This window comes from Rana temporaria, chromosome 1 (assembly GCF_905171775.1).
Source record: "Rana temporaria chromosome 1, aRanTem1.1, whole genome shotgun sequence".
In the NCBI taxonomy this organism is placed as follows: domain Eukaryota; kingdom Metazoa; phylum Chordata; class Amphibia; order Anura; family Ranidae; genus Rana; species Rana temporaria.
In genome coordinates, this window is record NC_053489.1 from 576,325,865 (window position 1) to 576,347,167 (window position 21,303).

The following is a 21,303-nucleotide window of genomic DNA, read 5'->3' on the forward strand; positions in this document are numbered from 1 at the left end:
AAAAACTAGCGCGCCTTACTGCTTATGTCAGCACCACCCCAGTGTGAAAGGGGTCTTACTAAAACTGGTGCAATTAGCAAACCAATCAGCTGCTAACTTCAGCTTCTTCAATGAAACTTGAACTATAAAACCTGGAAGCTGATTGGTTGCTATACACAGCTACACCAGACTCTGTGTGCATCAGTTTTAGTAAATCTCCCTCAATGTCTATAATAAAAGAGTGAGAAAGTTATAGAGTATCGCTGACCTATAGTGTAGAGAGGCTGGATAGGTGATGGAGCTCAGGGTGAAGCTGATAGTTTCTATAAAGGGGGCGGGGCTCCCTGTGTGGGCGGGGCAGATAAGATCAGGGAGTAGATCAGCCTGCCTGCTAGACTCGCACATACAGATACAACTTCGGACAGAGAGACACTCCGTGTGTGTTGTACTGGGAGCGGCACCGAGGAGCTGACTATCACTGGGCACTATCACTGGGCACAGGAGCTGACCATCTACTCCTGGGGAACTATACATTACTATATTGTCAGTCCATGAGAGCTCCTGACCTGGGATGTAATCTGTCTTCAATGGACAATCTGAGGATTAAGATGATGCTGATGGTAATTGTGCACTGCTGTCTGCTCGGGTCTCTTATGGCATCAGGTGAGAGATCAATGAATGAAAGTATTTTGTGAATGTGTACAAAGAACACAAAGTGCATCTTGCTCTAGGATTGTTTGTGTAAAAGTACATTTTATAGAGATATATATCTATGGACACATATATAAGGATACACACGGTGTATCCTTATATATAACACACTTATAACACACTTATATATAACAAACTTATATGTAACACACTGCTGTGTATATTAGCTGCTTTATATTACTAGACTTATTTTCAGAGATTACTGTACTTGTATTGTCAGGGCTGTTCATTTCAATGCTATTGCACCTAGATTTCTATTTAAGAATCTAGATTTTTTTTTATTTTTTTTTTAATCAGTATAACATTCCCTAACTAACAAGAAAAATATTAGAAGAATCTTCCCAAAACTTTAGAATAAGATGTAGGGATGCTGTTCTGTATGGACACACTTCTACTGAGCATACCTTCCTATGGTCACTGCCCAATCTGAGTGGATGGCATTCTCCAAGCACCTTTACTAAATAAGATTATAACATATTTAGAAATCACAACAAAATTACTTTTTTTTTTTTTTTAAACAGTGTGGCTGAATTACAACATCCACATAGCAGAGATTTTCTTGTATAATTGTTCAGCGTTCAAAATCCTAATACAATTCCCCTGGACAGATCTTAAAGAGTTGTATTTAGAAAAAAGGGACAGTTATGAACGCGAATAGGATTGTTCCCCAACCCACAGTGATAAACTGTTCATCACCTGATCTTATTATAAATTGTTTGCAGCATATGAAACCTTTTATTATAAATTTAGCATGTATTTTTTCATAAACTCCTAATAAATTATAATCCATACATACACTAAGGATGACATATGGAGTGTGGATAACAAGTGTAGATCCTTTTTACTCATTTCTTCTTTCTCTTTTATAAACTTCTTTTTGCTTACTATTTACTTTTCTGTAATTTATGCTATTCCATTTGTAATATATACGTAAGCTATATTTATATGTAAACTATATCTATCTATCTATCTATCTATACATATTTATTTATATCTATATATATATTTACATATTTATATATATGTATATAGATATCTCTATATAGATATAGATATCTATATCTATATATATATATATATATATATATATATATATATATATATATATATATATATATATATATATATCTATCTATCTATCTATCTATCTATCTACATAAATATGTATAGATATAAATAAATATGTATAGATATATAGATATCTATATATCTATACATATGTATTTATATCTATACATGGATAGATAGATAGATAGATAGATAGATAGATAGATAGATAGATATAGATATATGTTTATATCTATAGATATCTATCTATAAATACATATGTATAGATATATAGATATCTATACATATTTATGTAGATAGATAAATAGATAAATAGATAGATAGATAGAGATATAAATATATATGTATATATGTTTATATCTATCTATCTATCTATCTATCTATCTATCTATATAAATAAGTATAGATATAAATAAATATGTATAGATATATATATATATATATATATATATATATATATATATATATATATACATATCTAGATAGATAGATAGATATCTATAGATATAAACATCTAACTATCTATCTATCTATCTATCTATAGATATAAATATATAAATATATGTGTGTGTGTGTGTGTGTCACCAACTTCAAAAAATTAATTAACAAAAAAAAAATATATATACCTGTGTATATATATATATATATATATATATATATATATATATAGTCCTCAAAATGTTTCTGCACGTTTATATTATTGTTGAAAATGGTGAGCGCGGGAGGAGTTCTGATGATGGCATTAAAAGGTTGGTACGATGCTGGGAAAAAAAGCATTGCAAAGTAGGGTGACTATGTAGGAAAGTGATATCATTTTTTTTTCAATTCTTAATAAAGAGTTTAAAAAAGTTCAGAAATGTGTGTGTGTATATATATATTTATACCTTTAATAGTAATACTGTCTGCATTAAGTATTAGTACTCTTCTGGTGCTTTATGCAACATTACGGGAAAGGAGATGAGAAAGTACGGAGTATGCGTCACTTTCTGTAAAGTACATAGGAAGGGTGTTGGGACGCCACAGTGGAAGAAGGACAATGGTCACATGCTACCTTAGTGTGACGATATAAGGCCAGGTCCATTTTGTCTGCCTGATATTTAGAGGTCCAGTTGTTTTATTATATCAAAAGTATTTTAGCATTGGTCCAAACCAAGTAAGATCATCAGATGAGGACTCATTAATTCCAATGTCACACATCCGTTATAAGGGACATTGGAGCTAGCCTGGCAGAATAACAGGAACTCCACCCAAGTGTAAGAATTGATTTGCTTTGCATTTCTCCCAGGACCATCTGCACCACCTTCCTGTTATGATAAGCACAGTGGTGAAGGTGCACAGCGAAGAATTTATCATGTGGATGTTTCACACACTTTTCTCTTACACCCTGTTGTTTTTCTATCCTTTGCAGATTTTCCAACGTTAAGTATTAAGGAGAGTAATCTGGTAATACCTTCAAACAGTACACTAAACATCACGTGCAGGTATGTCATAGATATACTCCAAATACAATGTTTATGCGGGTTTGGTACTTCAGCTATGGGTTGGGCGCCATGTGTTGGTTATTAATGATGTTTTTTTTATAGCTAACAACTGCAATAGAAGGTTCTTTCTGTGTCCTAGAGAAACAAGAGTCAGCTTGACTCTGATACTGCCAAATGAAAGATAAAAAATTGTCATGACTCTACTTTTTTCATCTATAACTGAAGGTGATCTTTCCTTCACACCTGAAAATTCATGAACCCCTCACAGGTCATAGTGTATACACATGTAACAATATATATGAGCAACTTTCTTCAAAAACCTGATAAATACATCCCCTAGGGTAAAAATGCTCCTCGGATATACTGGTAATGGTACGCTTGTTCAGTATGTATTATGCTATGATTAAGGCTATTTGGAGAAACGCGTAAGCTGCTCTTTTAATCTCACCGCTATGTAGCCAATACGTTTTGAAGACGGATGTTCGAGTTGCCGGATCTTCTTATACTTTTTCACAGTTTGTTTCAAGTGCTTGGAGAACACTCAGATCCAGTGCATCAGTTATTCTGATGAGAATCACAATTTTTTTCGATTAGAATAAAAATCACGATTATCTCACGATTCTCACTGCATAACACCATCTTTCCCATTATGCAAAAAAAAAATTAGCTAACTTTCCTGTTTAGCTTATAATTAATTTAAGTGTATTTTTCCCCAAAAATATGCGTTTGAAAGACCGCTTCACAAATAGTGTGCCATAAAATATTGCAACAATTGCCATTTTATTCTCTAGGGTCTCTGCTAATATATATATATATATATATATATATATATATATATATATATATATATATATATTATATATATATATATATATATATATATATATATATATATATATATATATATATATATATATATATATATATATATATATATATAATGTTTGGAGGTTCTAAGTAATTCTCTAGAAAAAAATACTGATTTTAATTTGTAAGCAGCAAGTGTCAGAAAAAGGCTTAATCTTTAAGTGGTCAAACTGACATCATTTACAGACCAAAGTTCATCCCTTTGATCTAAGAGAACCAAATGATACAATATATATAGTTATATCTCAGTGCTGAGCAATGTTGATAAACATTTGCCGGTATTTTTTTTTTACAGCTCTGAGCAGAGAATGGCTTTCTCTTGTTACATAGAATTGTGGAAATGACGGATTAAGATCGTGAGGGGGGTTGAATTGAGTTTGCGATTTTTTAAAGGGATTGTAAAGTCTTGTTTTTTCCTATATAAATAACTAACATGTACCTGCTCTGTTGCAGTGGATTTGCACAGAGCAGCCCAGATCCTCTTTTTTCCGGGTCCCTCTTCTGTGCTCCTGGCCCCTCCCCCCTGTTGAGTGCCCCCACAGCAAGCAGCTTGCTATGGGGGCACCTGAGCCAAATCACTGCTCCCTGTTTCCATTCAGACATGGAGCTCTGACCCTGTCCTGCCCCCTTTCTCTCCTGATTGGCTAGCCGAGTTTGTTTGACAGCAGCGGGAGCCAATGGCGCAGCTGCATTGTCTCAGCCAATTAGGAGGGAAAATCTTGGATGGCTGAAACACTCGTGGCCATTGCTGGACAGAGCAAGAACTCAGGTAAGTATAAGGGGGCTGAGTTCTGACTTTCACAACCCCTTTAACGATTAATTGTGCAGCTCTATTCTGAATTCCTGCCTGCATATCTATGTCCCCAGAAGTGATTGCTGCATCTGTTTCTTTTTAAAGTTAATTTTACTGCAACAGCAAGACATTTTGGACAATTGTGTACTTCAAAGCAGTAAGTGCTGACATGTACCATGGAATAATGTGCCTTTGGGGCACCTGTGTTGTTTGCTGTGGGGCAATACATGGTCATATTCAAAAGGGCAGACAGGCTGCATTTGGCACAATGATATTAATGACCATGTCTCCACAGGCACCTTTTTTTAATTGGGCTGACTCGCTACATAGATGTTGTCTGAGTGGTTGCTTCAATTCTTGGGGGTTATAAGCCTATTGACAAAAGGGTGTGCTCCCTTTTGCAGTTCACCATGTAATGGCTTCCCTAAGTCAAATTGATTCTGAATTCCTGCCCTATTCTGGTATTTGTTACTGTTTTCAAGGAAACATTTCTCCAGTTCTTTGTGACTACTAGGAAAGAATTGTCAGCAGCCACCTCTGGTTTGCATAACTGTTTCTCAGGGGTTACTTCTGGGATGCTAATATGGGAGCTTTCCTCCTACTTCTCTTTCCCTTGGAAGGATGAAGCTGTTGAGGATCAGGAGTCCGCAACCATCTCAGGAGTAGAATTAGGGTCTGTCTCTATCAGAAAAGGGTAACAGTGGGCTTTCTGATGGACATGGATTGTGTGAACAAACTGAGACTGCAGCTTCTGGAGTCAAATTGTTGGATTTCGGTCCTGGCAGCTGCCTAAGAATTTTGCAAACTTTCTGCATCTCAGGAAGCGGTGAATACAATTGGGCTCACCCAGGAAAGGTTTTTCTCCACTTCGCAATCTGCTCAGCAGTATCTCATGGAGTTCTACAAAATAGTGTTCTCTAGCTGATGACCTGTCCACTTTCTGCTTGAGACCCCAATAGGTCCACAGATGAGAGGTTGGAGGCCCTTTTTAATCTTGTGGTGGGAGCAGCTCTGTAAGAGGTAGTGGCTCTAATGGGGAATTTTGCCAAGTCCTAAGTTTGGGCAAAGCATATGTGTCATTCAGAGGATTGGACCCAAGGGGATCCTGCTATTAGGCAGTTTCTTGAGGATTTCCTGAAGCCTTGAGTTTGTGGATGCCTTGGCTAAATCTTTGTAGAGCAGCTTTCCAGGTTGGTCATGGTCTGTCCATATGAAGATCCTACGACTCAAATGACAGGAAGTGAGGACTACTGTTCCAGCATGGCTGTGCCCCTTGCACAAAGTCAAGTCCATAAACACCTGGTTTGATATCAATGAAGATATGGTTGGGGTTTGATGAGTTTGGTGTGGTGGAACACGAGAGCTCTGATCTCAACCCTAATGAATACCTATGGAATTATTTAAATGCTGATTATGAGCCAAGTCTTCTCATCCAGTATTGGTACCTGAATTCACAAATGCTCAAAATCTTGTAGAAAGCTTTCCCTAAAAACTGGAGATGGTTATAATTGCAGAGGGGCCAACTCCATATTAAATGCCAACTGTTTTGGATTGGGATATTCAATAAGCTCATATAGGTTTGATGGTCAGGTGTCCACATACATTTGGCCATGAAGTGGATATATATATATATATATATATATATATATATATGGATGGTAAAATAGGAAAAACATACCTTCCATATTACTTTTAACATAACAAATTGCGTCATTATTACAAGCTATATTCTGCATATAAAGGACACTAGGCAGAAATTAACAGGATGGTGCATTTCCTTTTTTTCCTAGTGGGGAGCAGCCAGTAGAGTGGTGGTGGTCTGTAAACCTCAGCACTGATGATAAGCGTATATCCATGAGTCAGTGTAATGAGGATGTCTATTGCGAAATCCTTGTGGTGAGAGAGATCACAGCAAATGACACTGGAATATTCATGTGCTTCTACGAAGGAACTAATGTTAACTCAACTGTTCATGTGTCTGTCATAGGTAAGTGGATTTGTGTTGTACTTTTAGATTGTGTGCACACTGCATGGCACTCTCCATCTGATCTACTATATCACCTGATTTAAACTTTTAGATTCCAGTTAACTTCCAGATGTAAATCTAATGCCGTGTACACACGATGTACTTTTTTCATCAGAAATTCTGATCGTGTAGGGGCCCCATCTGAGTTTTTTTTCCATCTGTGTTTAGAAATAAAACATGTTTTATTTTTTTCCGAAGGAAAAAAAACCATAGGAAATTCCTATCATCTGTGTACAACTCTGACAGAGAAAAAACCCACACATGCTCAGAATCAAGTCGACACATGCCACGGAAGCATTGAGCATTATTTTTCTCTGCTCGTCGTAGTGTTTTAAGTCACCGCTTTTTAGATGGTCGGAATTTGGTCTGACAGTGTGTATGCAAGACAGCTTGAACGGAATTCCGACGAAAAATTTAATCGGATTTTAGGCCATCGAAAATTCTGATCGTGTGTACAGGGCATTAGTTTTGTTTTGTTGAACCCATAACAGTTATTTACTGTTTATGTCTTGCTAGAACCTTTTTTAGTTTTTGATACAATTGAAAACAGAACATCTGCCAAGTTGTCATTGCTATTTATGTGCCCACTGGGTAGGTTCACCTTCTCTATTTATACTGATGAGTGACCATTGTTACAAGGAAAGAAAGTGATAGGAAATCTAACATATTAAAGTTGTCACCAGATCCAGAGGTGAGGAGTTTGCTTCCAACGAGAAAACATTTCCCAGTGGGACCCCAACAGGGGTCCTGTTTCCTTCTCTATTTCAAAGTTAAAAAAGAAAAATGTTTCTCCTTAACACTTTAGACCCTGTTCATATATAGGGGATGCCAAATCGCAGCAAAACCGTTATAGCTGTGTGCCAAACCATGCAAGAATCACGGCAAAGCATGAGGCCCCGTACACACGGCCGAGGAACTCGACGTGCCAAACACATCGAGTTCCTCGGCCAGTTCAGTCCTGGAGCCGCCGAGGACCTCGGCGGGCCGAGTTCTCCCATTGAACAACGAGGAAATAGAGAACATGTTCTCTATTTCCTCGCCGAGGTCCTCGTCGGCTTCCTCGGCCGAAAGTGTACACACGGCCGGGTTTCTCGGCAGAATTCAGCCAGAAACTCGGTCGGAAGCTGAATTCTGCCGAGGAAACTGGTCGTGTGTACGGGGCCTGAGTGTAAATCATGCCTGACTCAGAGACAAAATTTGGTCCCTGAGTTTCTTTGGCATGACAAACTTGCATCAAGTCAACGGGCTGCCCTATATGCAAAATGCGTTTCAGCGCGTGAATCACTAGTGGGATCCCGTCCTGCTAAGTGATGTGTGAACAGGACTTTAATTATGACACTTTGATACAAGAGGTACGATGAAAGTCAGCTTAATGAATCTGACAACCCAACCTACTCTATGAATCACAACTGTGGGCTGGAACTATGAAAAAGGGAGTCATCTTCCTATCTTGTAGGTAGATTCAGTAAGAGTTAGGCCGGCTTATCAGTAGATAAGCCGACCTAACTCAGAATCTACGCCGACTTATGTTTAAGCGTATGCTCAAACAGAGATACGTTTAAACATATCTAAGATACGACGGCTTGCGCCGTCCTATCTTAGATTGCAATATTTTGGATGGCCGCTAGGTGGCGCTTCCATTGCGGTTGGCGTAGAATATGTAAATGAGTAGATACGCCGATTCACGAACGTACACCCGGCCGACGCAGTACTTTTACGCCGTTTACGTAAGAGATAGGCCGCGTAATGTTAGAGCTAGGCCCTATTGGAATAGTAATGTCAAGTATCGCCGCCGTTCCCGTGTCGAAATTCGAATTTTTTACGTCGTTTGCGTAAGTCGTCTGTGAATGGGGATTTACGTTGTTTACGTCCACGTTAAAATCAATAGGCCCGTGCGGTGTACTTAGCCACAATGCACACTGGGAAATGTAGGCGCCCGGCGCATGCGCAGTTCTCAGAGAACGTAAAAAACGTAAGGTCAAGCCCCATTAACATACAACACGCCCCCCTCAAACACATTTGAATTAGGCGCCCTTACGCCCGCTGATTTAGGCTACGCCGCCGTAACTTAGCAGGTAAGTACATTGTGAATCATGTACTTGCCTCGCTAACTTATGGCGGCGTAGCTTAAATGCCTTAAGCTACGCCGCCGCAAAGTTAGGCATAGGTACCTGAATCTACCTATTAGTGTTTACAGCAATGCACAGTTTCTGTAGACAGAATATGAAAATCTAGTAGTCAGACATACAATATGATTGTTTACATTCACTCTAATTTCAACTTCAAATTTGTAGACTTGTGTCTGATGCAGGGGATTAGTCTATCAGTTCTGAATACTCTAATGAAATCTACCCATTAACTAGGAACTAGTAATATCACACAGATGAAAATTTGTAGTAAATACCACAAAAAAGTAACATTTGTAAAAACAATGTAATGTCATCTTTAGACCAGGAATCTCCATTTGTGCCAAATGATACCCCTATTGTTGTGACCATCCATGGCACTGCTTCCAGCAATGAATCTGTCACCATACCATGCCTGGCCTCAAGACCTGATCTCAACATGACTCTGCGTACGGTAAGCGACACACTAACACGTTTTATGTTGACTATGGAATTATGGATTTTATGGTGTCTATTAAGTAGCTTAAAGAAGAACTATCATTAAAAAATTGTTCATAGTATGTAAAGGTCCAGGGGCCCAAGCACATTTAGGACTTGGTGCTGTTCAAATGCATCCCTTGGATTCTAAGCAGCGTGTTCCAACAGTTTCCCCCTCCTCCCCATCCAACAACGCTGCTAGAAAGGACATGGATTTGTGACTGACCGCTGTGGTTTCTGGAAGCTGGGGCCGCCCTTGAGGGCATGGCTTTTCCAGAGCTTTGTGTGTGTGTCTATGGCCGCACGTTTGACCACATAGCGCATGTCTTGCTAAGGCGGCACCCGGGGCAGGGAGATGCAGACAGCGCCTGCAGGGGATTTTCAGAAGCAAAAGTAAGGGACCACTCTGAGCAATACCATTGCACAGAGCAGGTAGGTATAACCCATTTTTTATTTGAATAATAAAAAAAAAAAACTTATATCAGTTGAAAGTATATGATGTTTGGGGAATTAAAATAGTGTAAAAATATTTATTGGTTATTAGTATAAAAAATTGAATTTCCCACATTAATCTTATTAAGTGAAGGTAGAGGGAAATTATTATTTTTGCTATACCCTGAACTCCAGTGGCGGCCGCTCTATTAGGGGTGCAGAGGGGCCGCCCCCTAATCCATACGTCCGGCCCCAAATCTACTGTACATGCAGAGCATATGATTCATGGATTTCTATGTTGTTTTTTTTTAACCACGTGATTAGAGACTGAGGCTCTAATTAGCTTTAAAAAAGGGTGGGCTCACCCACTTATGTGACAGTAGTGAATAAATCTGCGCTATTGTCTTCCTGCTTCTCGTCCCGGCCAATCAGAAAGCAGGTCTTAAGGTCCAATTGGCAGAGAGGAGAAGCGACCATATTGGCCGGGAGTAGGGGGGGGGGGTTTGCCTAAGAGGATACGCAGGGGGTAGCCTACATACCTCTGTTGTATGTAAAGCTTGATTCAGTAGCTTTACTTGCTGGGTGTAAATCAGAAAAATTTGTTATCAATTTTCAAAAATAATTTATTTTTAAATTTTAGGTTTTATTTTGAGACCCTCTTCCATGCTAAGCTGTTTAGCTACTTTATTGTATCTGTATGCATGTACTTAGACATGCTTCAAATTTTCCAAATCTTCTTTCAGACTATTGTGTATATATCATAAAATATGTTCCCGCTTTATCTCTGAACTAGGTGTGACCAGTTAGAAAATAATACATTCAGTGAGATCATGTAAATAATGAACAATGCTTATTTCTTAGAAGTATGCAGACAACACGTTTGTTCCCAATGGACGCAATATTCAGTGGCATTATCAGAAGGGGTTTACTATCTCCAGTGGATTGGTGAGGTTTGCGGATATGGTCTTCTGTGAGACAGCTGTCAATGGAGAAACATACAGATCCCACAGATTTATTATTGTAGTTCTAGGTAAGAACAATTCAGCAGCTCTTCAGTAACAACCATACACAAGCTATCATTTGTTCTCCAGTATTATTAATTAATAATTATTCATATTTTTTTTTTTTTTCAGAGTATATGATCTATAGACTGTCAATGAATCCATATCCTCAGATCAAACTGGCTGTGGGGGACAGGTTGGAAATAACCTGCAAAGCTCACATGCCATTAAATGTCAGAGCCCAATTCAGCTGGGACTATCCTTCAATGATGGTAATTATAGTTGTTACTTAGTGTATAGTTTTTTGTTTGTTTTTTCACGCCTTAAAATAGAACTAAATGCAAAACGTATTTGTTCATTTTGGATAGAGTAAGGGAGGATTATAACCCCTGGCATTTTTTTGCCTGTGTACTATTGGGGGAGATTTCCCTTTCCTTCCTGTAGCATAGCCAAAACAGGAAGTGACAAATTCCTCTATAGTGAGAGGATCTCTTTTTTGTTACCAGAACTAGTGTCCTCTGTTAGAAGATTTCCCATATATTCCTGTACTGGGGACGACCCAAAATATGGGATTTTTTTTTTCATTTTTGGTGGTCGTAATAAACAACACAGAAGAGTGTGTTAATTGCCCATCAAGGAACACAGCAATAAAAGCCTGATAGGTGTTCCAGTCCCTCTCCACTCTATCCAAAACTAAAGAAAAATGTTTTGCCTGTAGTTTAAAAAATTTGTAAAGACTAAAAAATGTTCATATGCACCATCAGAATAGTCATCTTCTGGATGTTCTCATTACCCATCATTGTCTGTGTGTGTATGTGACTAGTTCCACAAGTTCCACAAGTATTGGACATATACGTGGATTGAGGCCTCGTGTACACGACCAAGTTTCTCGGCAAAAACTAGCAAGAAACTTGCTGGGAGATATTTTTTTGCCGAGTAAACCGGTCGTGTGTACATTTTCGTCGAGGAAACTGTCGAGAAACTCGACAAGCCAAAAAGAGAGCATGTTCTCTATTTCCTTGACGGGAATAGAGAAAATTGGCTTGTCGAGTTTCTCGACAGCCTAACAAGGAACTCGACGAGGAAAACAATGTGTTTCGCCCGTCGAGTTTCTCGGTCGTGTGTACGAGGCCTCACACTTAAGCGTGAGCATTTTCATGTGATTTTTATTTAATTTTTTTGTTTTGTTTGTTTCGCTAATGTAATTTAGATAGATGTTACCTGTTTTCTTAGGCTGGCCATAGATGGATTTTTTTTTTTTTGCTACAGCCGGTGGGCTAAAAGAAAAAAAAAAGAATGGTAATTAAATGCACACAATTGAGTTGGTTAGAGGAATCCTCCCCACTGAAACATTGGGGTTGATCTACTAAAGGCAAATTCACTGTGCACCACAAGTGCACTGCAGGTGCAGATCTGAAATGAGGGGAAGCTCTGCTAAATTCTATCATCCAATCATGTGCAAGCAAAAATGCAGTTTTTTATTTTTCTTACATGGTCCCCTCAGATCTACAGCGACTTCCAAGTGCACTTGTAGTGCACAGTGGATTTACCTTTACCTAACTTGAAACTGCACTGAAAGTGCACTTGGAATTGCAGTCGCTGGAGATCCGAGGGGGACATGCAAGGAAAATAAAAAACAGCATTTTAGATTACACATAATTGGATAATAAAATCAACAGAGCTTCCCCTAATTTCAGATCTACCCCTCAGATTTACAGCGACTGCACTTCCAAGTGCAATTTCAAGTGCACTTTGCATTTGTAGTTTGCACTTGCTATCAGAATACACTGAACAGCGGTTGCAGCCCTTTGGCTCATCAAGAAAATATTTCCAACAAGGCTGCTCAACAGAAAATCAATCGTTAGAGCAACCACACATGGAGCAAAATGCAGTCAGTCCCTGGTGAACTGGCCTAATTTTGACCCATCTGTGTCCAGCTTTAGGTTCAAATACATTGTAATTATTGATCAGAGTTTTACTAATACAATAGAGCAAGGGACATGTCCCAGCATTGGAGTCTTTACCATCATTAGCAGCTAACTTTTGTTTTTGACACCTTGTAAGACAAAGCTGGAAAAAAGAGGGCTGATCGTAAATTTCCGGTAGTTACTCTATGAAAAAAAAAAAGTACGGTTGTATTCCTTTGTGTTAGAACATGACTGAAGTAAAGGGTATGATGTTTTTGTTTTTAGGATAATGGAGTTGCGCAAGGTAAACTCAATTCTGCACCGAGCGAAACGGAACAGTTAAGTACACTAACCATAGACGAGGTAACTTTGAGCGATGGAGGGAATTACAGCTGCACAGCAGATACAACAAGAATGAATAAGACTAACAGCACCACAGTCATTGTGTATGGTGAGTACTTTATAATGTCACTTCTCCTCAGAGCCACAGTCCTGGCTATTGCCTGGGTTGGATTTATATAAGACCAGCTGTGCCGCTAGGGCATGGATTGGGGCCTGTTTCCTTGGGAAGCTCTAGCTTGCTCATACAGACTCGGAAATCGTGTTTGCTCTCCCGAGCTGCTGCACTGTTCAGGGTCATCTGATTGAGGTCTTTAGTTATGTTAAAATTGGAAGTTCACCTTGTAAGCTAATATATTTTTATTGGACTTTCTGGTTATTTGGGACCTGTAAACTGTATATTTATAGATGTAGATTTATGTGGATGTATATTTATTGGTCTTTGACACGTGGACACCTAGTAAACATACATTTCTAATGGCATCCCAACACATGTGGGGCCCTTTCATACTTGCGGACAGTATTTCCCGTATTTCATCAATCCGTTTTTGGATGAAATACGGACATACATGTATCCCTATGAGATAGCAGGTGTCAGCGGGTGAACATCCGCTGACACCCGATCTCATCGGTCCCCGCTATGGTCCGACTCTGCAGACGGAGGAAAATCCTATTTTTCCATCCGTCTGCAAAGCAGATCGGGTGGGCGCGGACAGACGGACTGTGTTCATCCGATTCCCCCATAGGGGAGAGTGGAGATCTGACAGGGCGGTCTCCGCACAGTGTGCAGGGACCGCCCTGTCATCTGCCTGCTCAGCGGGGATCAACGGAGTGATCCCCGCAGAGCAAGCGGATAAGAAAGGTACGGATCCGTATGTGGGAAAGGGCCCTTACAGGTACATACCATTAGACATGGAGGAGCCTTGTGGTGTTCTGTAGGAGTCATTTATTTTTTTAGCCTCTTTCAAAATTAATATGCTGTCCTAATATTTGTATGCTGTCCTAACATTTGTAGAAAATTAAAGGAGTTGTAAAGGAAAAAAAAATTGTGCTAAAATTAATGTCTGCAAGGTAGACAGATAGATTAGTGTAATGATTTTGTTAAAAAACTAATAAATACCTATTAAATTCCTTCATCTATATCACCTCCGGCATTCTAGTTTCTGTTCTCTCATTCACTTCCTGGTTTGCCGCGCTCGTTCATGTAAGAACTACATTTCCCAGTATGCATTGCGGCACGCCCAGTAATTCACACCTGTAGAGAGCGTCCTTCCGCACAGATGTAGTTCCCAGGAGGGGGTGAGCACGTTACTGACCACCGCAGTAAAGCCTCCCTTCACTGTGGTGAGTAACAATCAGACAAGCAGGAAGTGAACAGAGAAGAAATAGAGCAACTTCTGATCAAAAACGAACAATGCGGAAGTGAAAAGAGGAATGTCTGCAGGTAAAGGATGCTTATTATGAAATTTTTTTTTTTCCTTTACAACCCCTTTAAACATTTAATTGTATTTATTGTTGACATTTATATTTATTTATTGTGCCTGCATGTTTTCATTTAGCTTAAGGGCCCATAAGAATTACTGCTCACATCGCAGCATGCATTGCAACACAGGGGGAGATTTACTAAAACGGGAAAGTGTAAAATGTGGTGCAGCTATGCATAGAAGCCAATCAGCTTCCAGTTTTTTTTTTGTTAAAGCATCATTTAACAAGCTGAAGTTAACCTGGCCATAGAAATACCTGATACCACAGTTGCAGGAAAGAAAATCACTTGAATACCCCATCAACACAGTCAGCGTTGATGGGGGAATCCCTCCATTGGAGCTATTAGATCCATGCAATGGGGGGGGGGGGGGGGGCTGACAATAATTGCATCCTAAAATTCTGGTTGTACCCAAGTAGATCGATTAATCGCAAGCAGCCTGGTCATAGGTGGTTTGAATCTCGGTCGTTTCCTTCTGAACTGGCCAAAAGTAGAACAGTCTATGGCTGACTTTAGAAGCCATAGACCATGCACCAGATTTGGAGTGCTGCAGTTTTAGTAAATCTCACCCATAGTGTATGTGCAATAGACTGCATGCTTGTTTCCTTCTGCTTTTTGTGCTCAAAACAATTGAATCTAACCAGCATCATGTTGCAGTGCATAAAGGAACAATCACATGCATTGACTTGTGGTGCATTGAAAACATAGATGCATTCTTTGGCCCATGAATGTGCACAGAATGACAAAACATGCATGTCAGCATTTAAAAATTGGGTTCCTTAGACTAGTCCTATTACAGACCTATTCATACTACAGCCATGCAGGCTTTTGGAAGGCCTATGTCACACTTACTAAAGGTTCTTAGACTTTATATACATTAATTTAATTCAAATGTATGCTGAATGCTATATCTACCTGCATATATCACTGCCAGAAAGTTTTGGGCATTCTATGCAAGTTTGCCCCATGTCAGTCATACGGTGTGTAGGGTGACCACATTTCCAAACTACCATTCAGGGACACCCTCCCTTCCCAAAAATCAGCTTGTGCTGTAATGAATCACAGCACAGTGATTGGACTATGGATTTATGATTTCTCCAATCACAAGCAGGGGGCGGGATTGTGCTCCTCCAGGCATTCCTTGCCAAGTATTGTCAGTGTGTAAAGCGGTGATGTGGCGGCCTTTTTTGGGGGCATCAGATTGGTCCGGGGGGTTGGCTGTGTCAGTTTCATTCCGGGACACTGTATTGTCCTGAAATGAATGTGCCCGGGACAGACCTGCAAAATGCGGGACATGTGGTCACCCTAACGGTGTGGTATGGCTATAGTTATGCCATTAACTCAAACAGAGACTCTCTACTTTCCAGCCTAGCTGGGGTTTACTTGAACATTATGGTATTGCTGGATTTTCCATAGGAATTCAAAAAGGAAGCACTCTGGTTAGAGAAACCAGGAAACTCAGCCCACAGCAGACCCATGGCTGTCACATTAGAGTTTGATGTAGGCAGAGAGCTACTATCCAGGGTTACAAAAAACAATAAAGACCCAGCAGGAGATTGCAACCTACATTGTTCCAGCCAAAACATAAAACATTAGATAGTTGAACGTGATTTCCACATCCACATGTAATATGCCTAGTAATAAAAAAAAGCACTTTAGAAAAAATAAAATATAAATCTGTTTCTCAGCTCAGGTTTTCAGTTTAATACCTGTTTTACATTTTGTTAATTGTTTTATGATTTGATCAGGTGACTTTAGTAGAACTTTCACACTGTAGTATAAAGTGCAGCATGGTTGATCTGCTAAACAAATGTATTTTCAGAAAAACCCTTTATATTAATTGATGACAACACGGAGAAGGTGTTCATAGTGAAATCTGGAGATCGTGTCAAGATACCAGTAAAATTTACAGCATTTCCTGATCCTGAGGCCAAATGGTAAGAGTTTTTTCCTGAAATCCTTTTCCGAAAAGCGCTCATATGTTTCATTCAAAAAGTAATATTGCCGTGCCTTTCTTACAGGATTAAAAATGGTAAACTCTTTCACAATCACAAAACGCCATACCTGCTGTCTATCAATGAATGCAGTGAAAGGGACTCTGGCAATTATACAGTTGTTCTTACTAACCCACGGACAAAGGATAATGAGAAGTACAGTTTCCAGCTCATTGTGCACGGTGAGTTAATTCTTCCCAAAGAAAAGAAGTAGAAAAATGTTTTATTAGGAAGAAAAATGTAAAAAGGTAAAAAGAGAAAATAAAACCCACTTTATTTTTCTTCCTAGTCCCTCCAAACATATGTGAAAAGGCAGTATCTACTTCTGTGGAATCAATTAAGTTTGGCAAACGTTCTACCCTAACTTGTACTGCATCTGGGATTCCAGCACCAGTTAACATCCAGTGGACATGGCAGCTGCTGGACGAATGCATCTCATCATCTCAGTAAGTAAACTGCTCAGGTCCTATAAATATAAAGTTCCCCTTTAAAGTTGTTGCATTCTATGCATAAGTTTAAAAAACCTTCAGTATGCAGCCCCCCCCCCCACTACCCCCCTTAATACTTAGAGAAAGAAAATCGCCGCTCCAGACAAATGCACTTCAGTGGTGAGTATGGTTCAAAACCCGATGGGTGCAGGCAATGCACAAAGCATAAATAAGAGGGAGGAGATGATGGACAGCCGCACTCCAATAAAGTGTAAAAAATGGGGCCTTTTATTCCTGTAAAACGAAAACTACAACCAGGTTGTAGTTTTTGTTTTACTGGAATAAAAGGCACACATTTTTACACTTTATTGGAGTGCGGCTGTCCATCATCTCCTCCCTCTTATTTATTCCCCCTTAATACTTACCCGAGTCTGATCTCGATACAGCTCCTGCTGCTGTCAATCACAACCAATGAGCATACACGAATGCCCCCATAGCAAGTGGCTTGTTTTGGGGGCACTCGGTGGTAGCCCTGAGCCTCAGCTGGGCACCTAAGAAGAGGAGGATTGGGGCTGCTCTGTGCAAAACCATTGCACAGAGCAGGTAAGTATACATTGTTGGTTATTTTAAAGGAGAAATGGCCCTGTGTTTTCCTCTTCCTGATGTGCCACCATAGGTAACTGCTTCCTAGGGTGGTGCAGATTTGGGCTCCATCCCGAGCAAGACTGTATGTGTCTATTGACTTACACAGTGCTGCTCAACCCCCCCAGGCCCAGCTCTCTGCTCACAGGATTTATTTGACAGCAGCCAATGGCTCCTGCTGTTGCCTCTGTGAGGGCAGAGAGAGGAGAGAGCTGCAGATGGGCACAGTGCTGGCTCGATATAGGACTCAGGAAAGTATACAGAGGGGGTGTGGGAATAATACAAACACTGGGACATTTTTTCCTTAATGCAGGGAATGTCTTAAGATAAAAAATGTCTACCCTCTAGAACCACTTTAGGCTAGCTATTCCCAAGCCAAATGGAAGGTCATGAAGGGTTTAATATTGTTAATGATGATAGAGGCATCTTCTGATGCTCTTAAGATTGACTCAACTAAGTGGTATTACAGAGTTGGCACACTCCCAACCGAGAGATCGCTAATGTAATGGATCTCTTTCTGATCAACTCATAGATACTCCTTTCTGAATGAACATTTTATCATATCTACTTTGGTACAGTAGTTTGTAGTCATAATTAGGCTTGCAGTTCTTAATGTTATCTGGGTGAAAGGCCATCCCAGAGGAAACGTGCTGATTGATGCACAGATGACAGACAAGGATCTTGTGCTAAGCCCACACGGCTTCCCTTATCAGACCCCAGCAGAGGCTCAGGCTTCCTGCTTTGGAGACCAGAGCATTCCGCTTTCCTGCTGTTGTTGACCAGATGACTTCCTTTAGCATCTTCCTTTGGAACCATAGCACTTCCTACCATCCCACAGAAAAAGTTTTTTAGGAGGCATATATGGCTCTTCTATTTAGCTTCACGTGTAGAATTAAGAACTTATGAATGAACCTGTTTTTTTTCTATTTTCTATGAGAGCCCGCCTCTGCTTCCTCCCATCCAAATATTGGATCTAATTTTGGAAAGGATGTTGGCTGTTCACCTTTTCACCCGGATAATACTATTTATTTACCATGTATTGATCTTCACATGCTCCATTGATCTAGAGTGCCACATAATGCTTGAGTGTCCTTTGTTTTATAGATCTTTGTTATGTATGCTGATTAATGCTTGTGTTATTAAAAGGTCTGCATTTCCTTTTATTCAGAGTGCACAGTGAAAAGAGGAATACTTACAGCTGCCCAAGTTGGAGGAATATTCTGGACAAACATGCAGGCAATACAGTTGAGATGCATAAAACTAATACAGATGTCATAGAAGGAAAAATAAAGGTGAATCTAATTTTAAATGATATAATAATTGTATTTTTGGTATGCTATAAAAGGGCAACAAGGGAGAAAAAGGGTAATTTTAAATTTATAGGTACATTTTATCACTCATAAAAGCATTAACAAAAGTATTTTTAATCTTTTTAAATCTGCAACGTTCATTAAAATTATACCTGGTGACCGCCACATCGACAACATTTTCTTCCTGTCTCCTAAATGTTTCCTATGTTGTCACACTGCCACGCACTCTCGCAGTGTAGAATGGTGTTGCATAGGAATGGTCCACTGGATGGTCAACTGTTATTACCATCAAGAAATTTACCCTAAGCAATGATGTGCAGTAGTTGCTTCTGTGCATGCAATCAATTTCGTACTTAAAATTAGGGAAAACATAACATAATATAGTATATGGGATAATGCGTCTCCTTGTTTCATCTTTGTTTAAAAGGTATAGATGACTAAGATAATATTGTAATGCTATGTCCTAGGCAGCAATAAGGACAACGTTCATTGAATAGTGGATTTATGTGTTCAAAGAAACAAAGCTCATGTGAGTTTCTGTATAATCAAATTCTCCTATGCCTGTTAAAGTGGAAGTTCAGCCTAAAAAAAAAATCTTTAAATCTACTTGCAGCCACAATCTAAAACTAACCTATCTAACCATGTAAACCAAAAATCGCTATACATACCTTTTCTGAAGCCTCTCCGGTGCGGTCTCCAGCGGCATAAGCTGTGTACAGGAGAAAGCCAACAACGGCTGGGAAATGACTGGAAGTTTTATGCTGAACTTCTACTTTAAGCTCCAAGCAGATATAAAGGCACAGATTATTGCAGCTAGGTAGTTATTAATAAATCATTATTGAAACTATAACTGAAATAAATATAGTATCAAGTTCTTGTCCCCACCCCCCCTTATACAGCAACAGTCACACACAAAAAAAAAACATTTATAAAAAATAAAAAAAGGGGGTTGCCATCCAGGGCCCTGGGGACCTCTGGGCTCTTTAATAAAAAAATAATAAAAAATATTTATATAAACAAAAATAAAAAAAAGACCTCTGAGCCCTTTAATAATATATATATATATATCCCCATCCGGGGCCCTGGGGACCTCTGGGCCCTTTAATAATAATATTAATAATAATAATAATATTATATATAAAAATAAATAAAAAATAAAAGAAATAAAAAATATAAAAAAAATATATATATAAAAAATAAATAAAAAAAGGGGGGTTGCCATCTGGGGCACTGTGGGCCTCCGGGCCCCTGGGAACCTCCGGACCCCTAAAAAAAAGGGGGGTTGCCATTCGGGCCCCTGGGGACCTCCGGGCCCCTTAAAGGTGTACTGCCTGTACCCCCCTGATGGCGGCCCTGTCCTTGCTATAGTCTACAACTATCACAAGGAAAGTAATGTCAGGATAGGGAATGCAAATAATTTAGCTGTTAAATGGCTTCCATATGCAGTGAATATATATATTTATATATATATATATATATATAGATAGATAGATAGATAGATAGATAGATAGATAGATACATAGATAGATAGATAGATACATAGATACATAGGTAGATAGATGTATAGATAGATATATAAATCTGGGTATTTAGCTGCTTGTCTGGAGCTTTAAAGTAACTTGAGAACATAATTCTTTATAAAATATCTGCATCACTAATACCCAGCTTTTGTATCCTTTCTTTAGACTGTGAGTAAGCTGTTTATTGCAGCAGCTAATGTTTCTGCAATTTACAAATGTACAGCAACAAATGAAGCTGGAAAAGATGAACATATTGTTGCTTTCCTTGTTACACGTAAGTTTAGAAGAAAACTACCGTATTTACCGGTAATTTCCATTATTCTTGATGAATCTTTGAGGTTATAAAAAAATGTAAAGTGTATTTATGGCAATCAGTCTTGGGTTTATTTATAGCAAGAAAAATTCACTTTTACCTGATCTGGTACCTGAAACAAACAGTAGTTTGCAGAATTTGGATAAAATGCCCCTCTGTCAGTGTTCTTTTAGATCTTGTTATATAGTTTCACTATACAATTGTTATAGGGATTAATAGACATTATAGTGAGACCAGTCATGATCCCACATATGAAATATGAATTTCCAGGTATGTTACCTACTGGCCATAGATGGAATGTTTATTTATCTGATCAGGCAAAGATTCAGTGAACTTGTACATCACTTAATTGCCTTCATGTACAGAACTGATAGAATTAGAAATCTAATAACCTGGCAAGGAAAAA

The 21,303-nt window shown here is 39.0% G+C and overlaps 1 protein-coding gene across 1 annotated transcript in view; it reads left to right on the forward strand.

The window, feature by feature from the left end:
• Window positions 1-396: 396 nt before the first annotated feature.
• Window positions 397-21,303, forward strand: part of KDR (kinase insert domain receptor) — a 40,173-nt gene continuing 19,266 nt past the window's right edge. Inside the window, exons 1-12 of the mRNA XM_040334843.1 lie at window positions 397-642; window positions 3,167-3,239; window positions 6,690-6,886; window positions 9,375-9,505; window positions 10,822-10,990; window positions 11,094-11,233; window positions 13,154-13,319; window positions 16,513-16,627; window positions 16,712-16,866; window positions 16,974-17,130; window positions 18,923-19,046; window positions 20,750-20,858. Of these exons, the coding sequence (XP_040190777.1) occupies window positions 531-642; window positions 3,167-3,239; window positions 6,690-6,886; window positions 9,375-9,505; window positions 10,822-10,990; window positions 11,094-11,233; window positions 13,154-13,319; window positions 16,513-16,627; window positions 16,712-16,866; window positions 16,974-17,130; window positions 18,923-19,046; window positions 20,750-20,858 (1,648 nt within the window). The 5' untranslated portion in view covers window positions 397-530. The remainder of the gene's footprint in view (window positions 643-3,166; window positions 3,240-6,689; window positions 6,887-9,374; window positions 9,506-10,821; window positions 10,991-11,093; window positions 11,234-13,153; window positions 13,320-16,512; window positions 16,628-16,711; window positions 16,867-16,973; window positions 17,131-18,922; window positions 19,047-20,749; window positions 20,859-21,303) is intronic.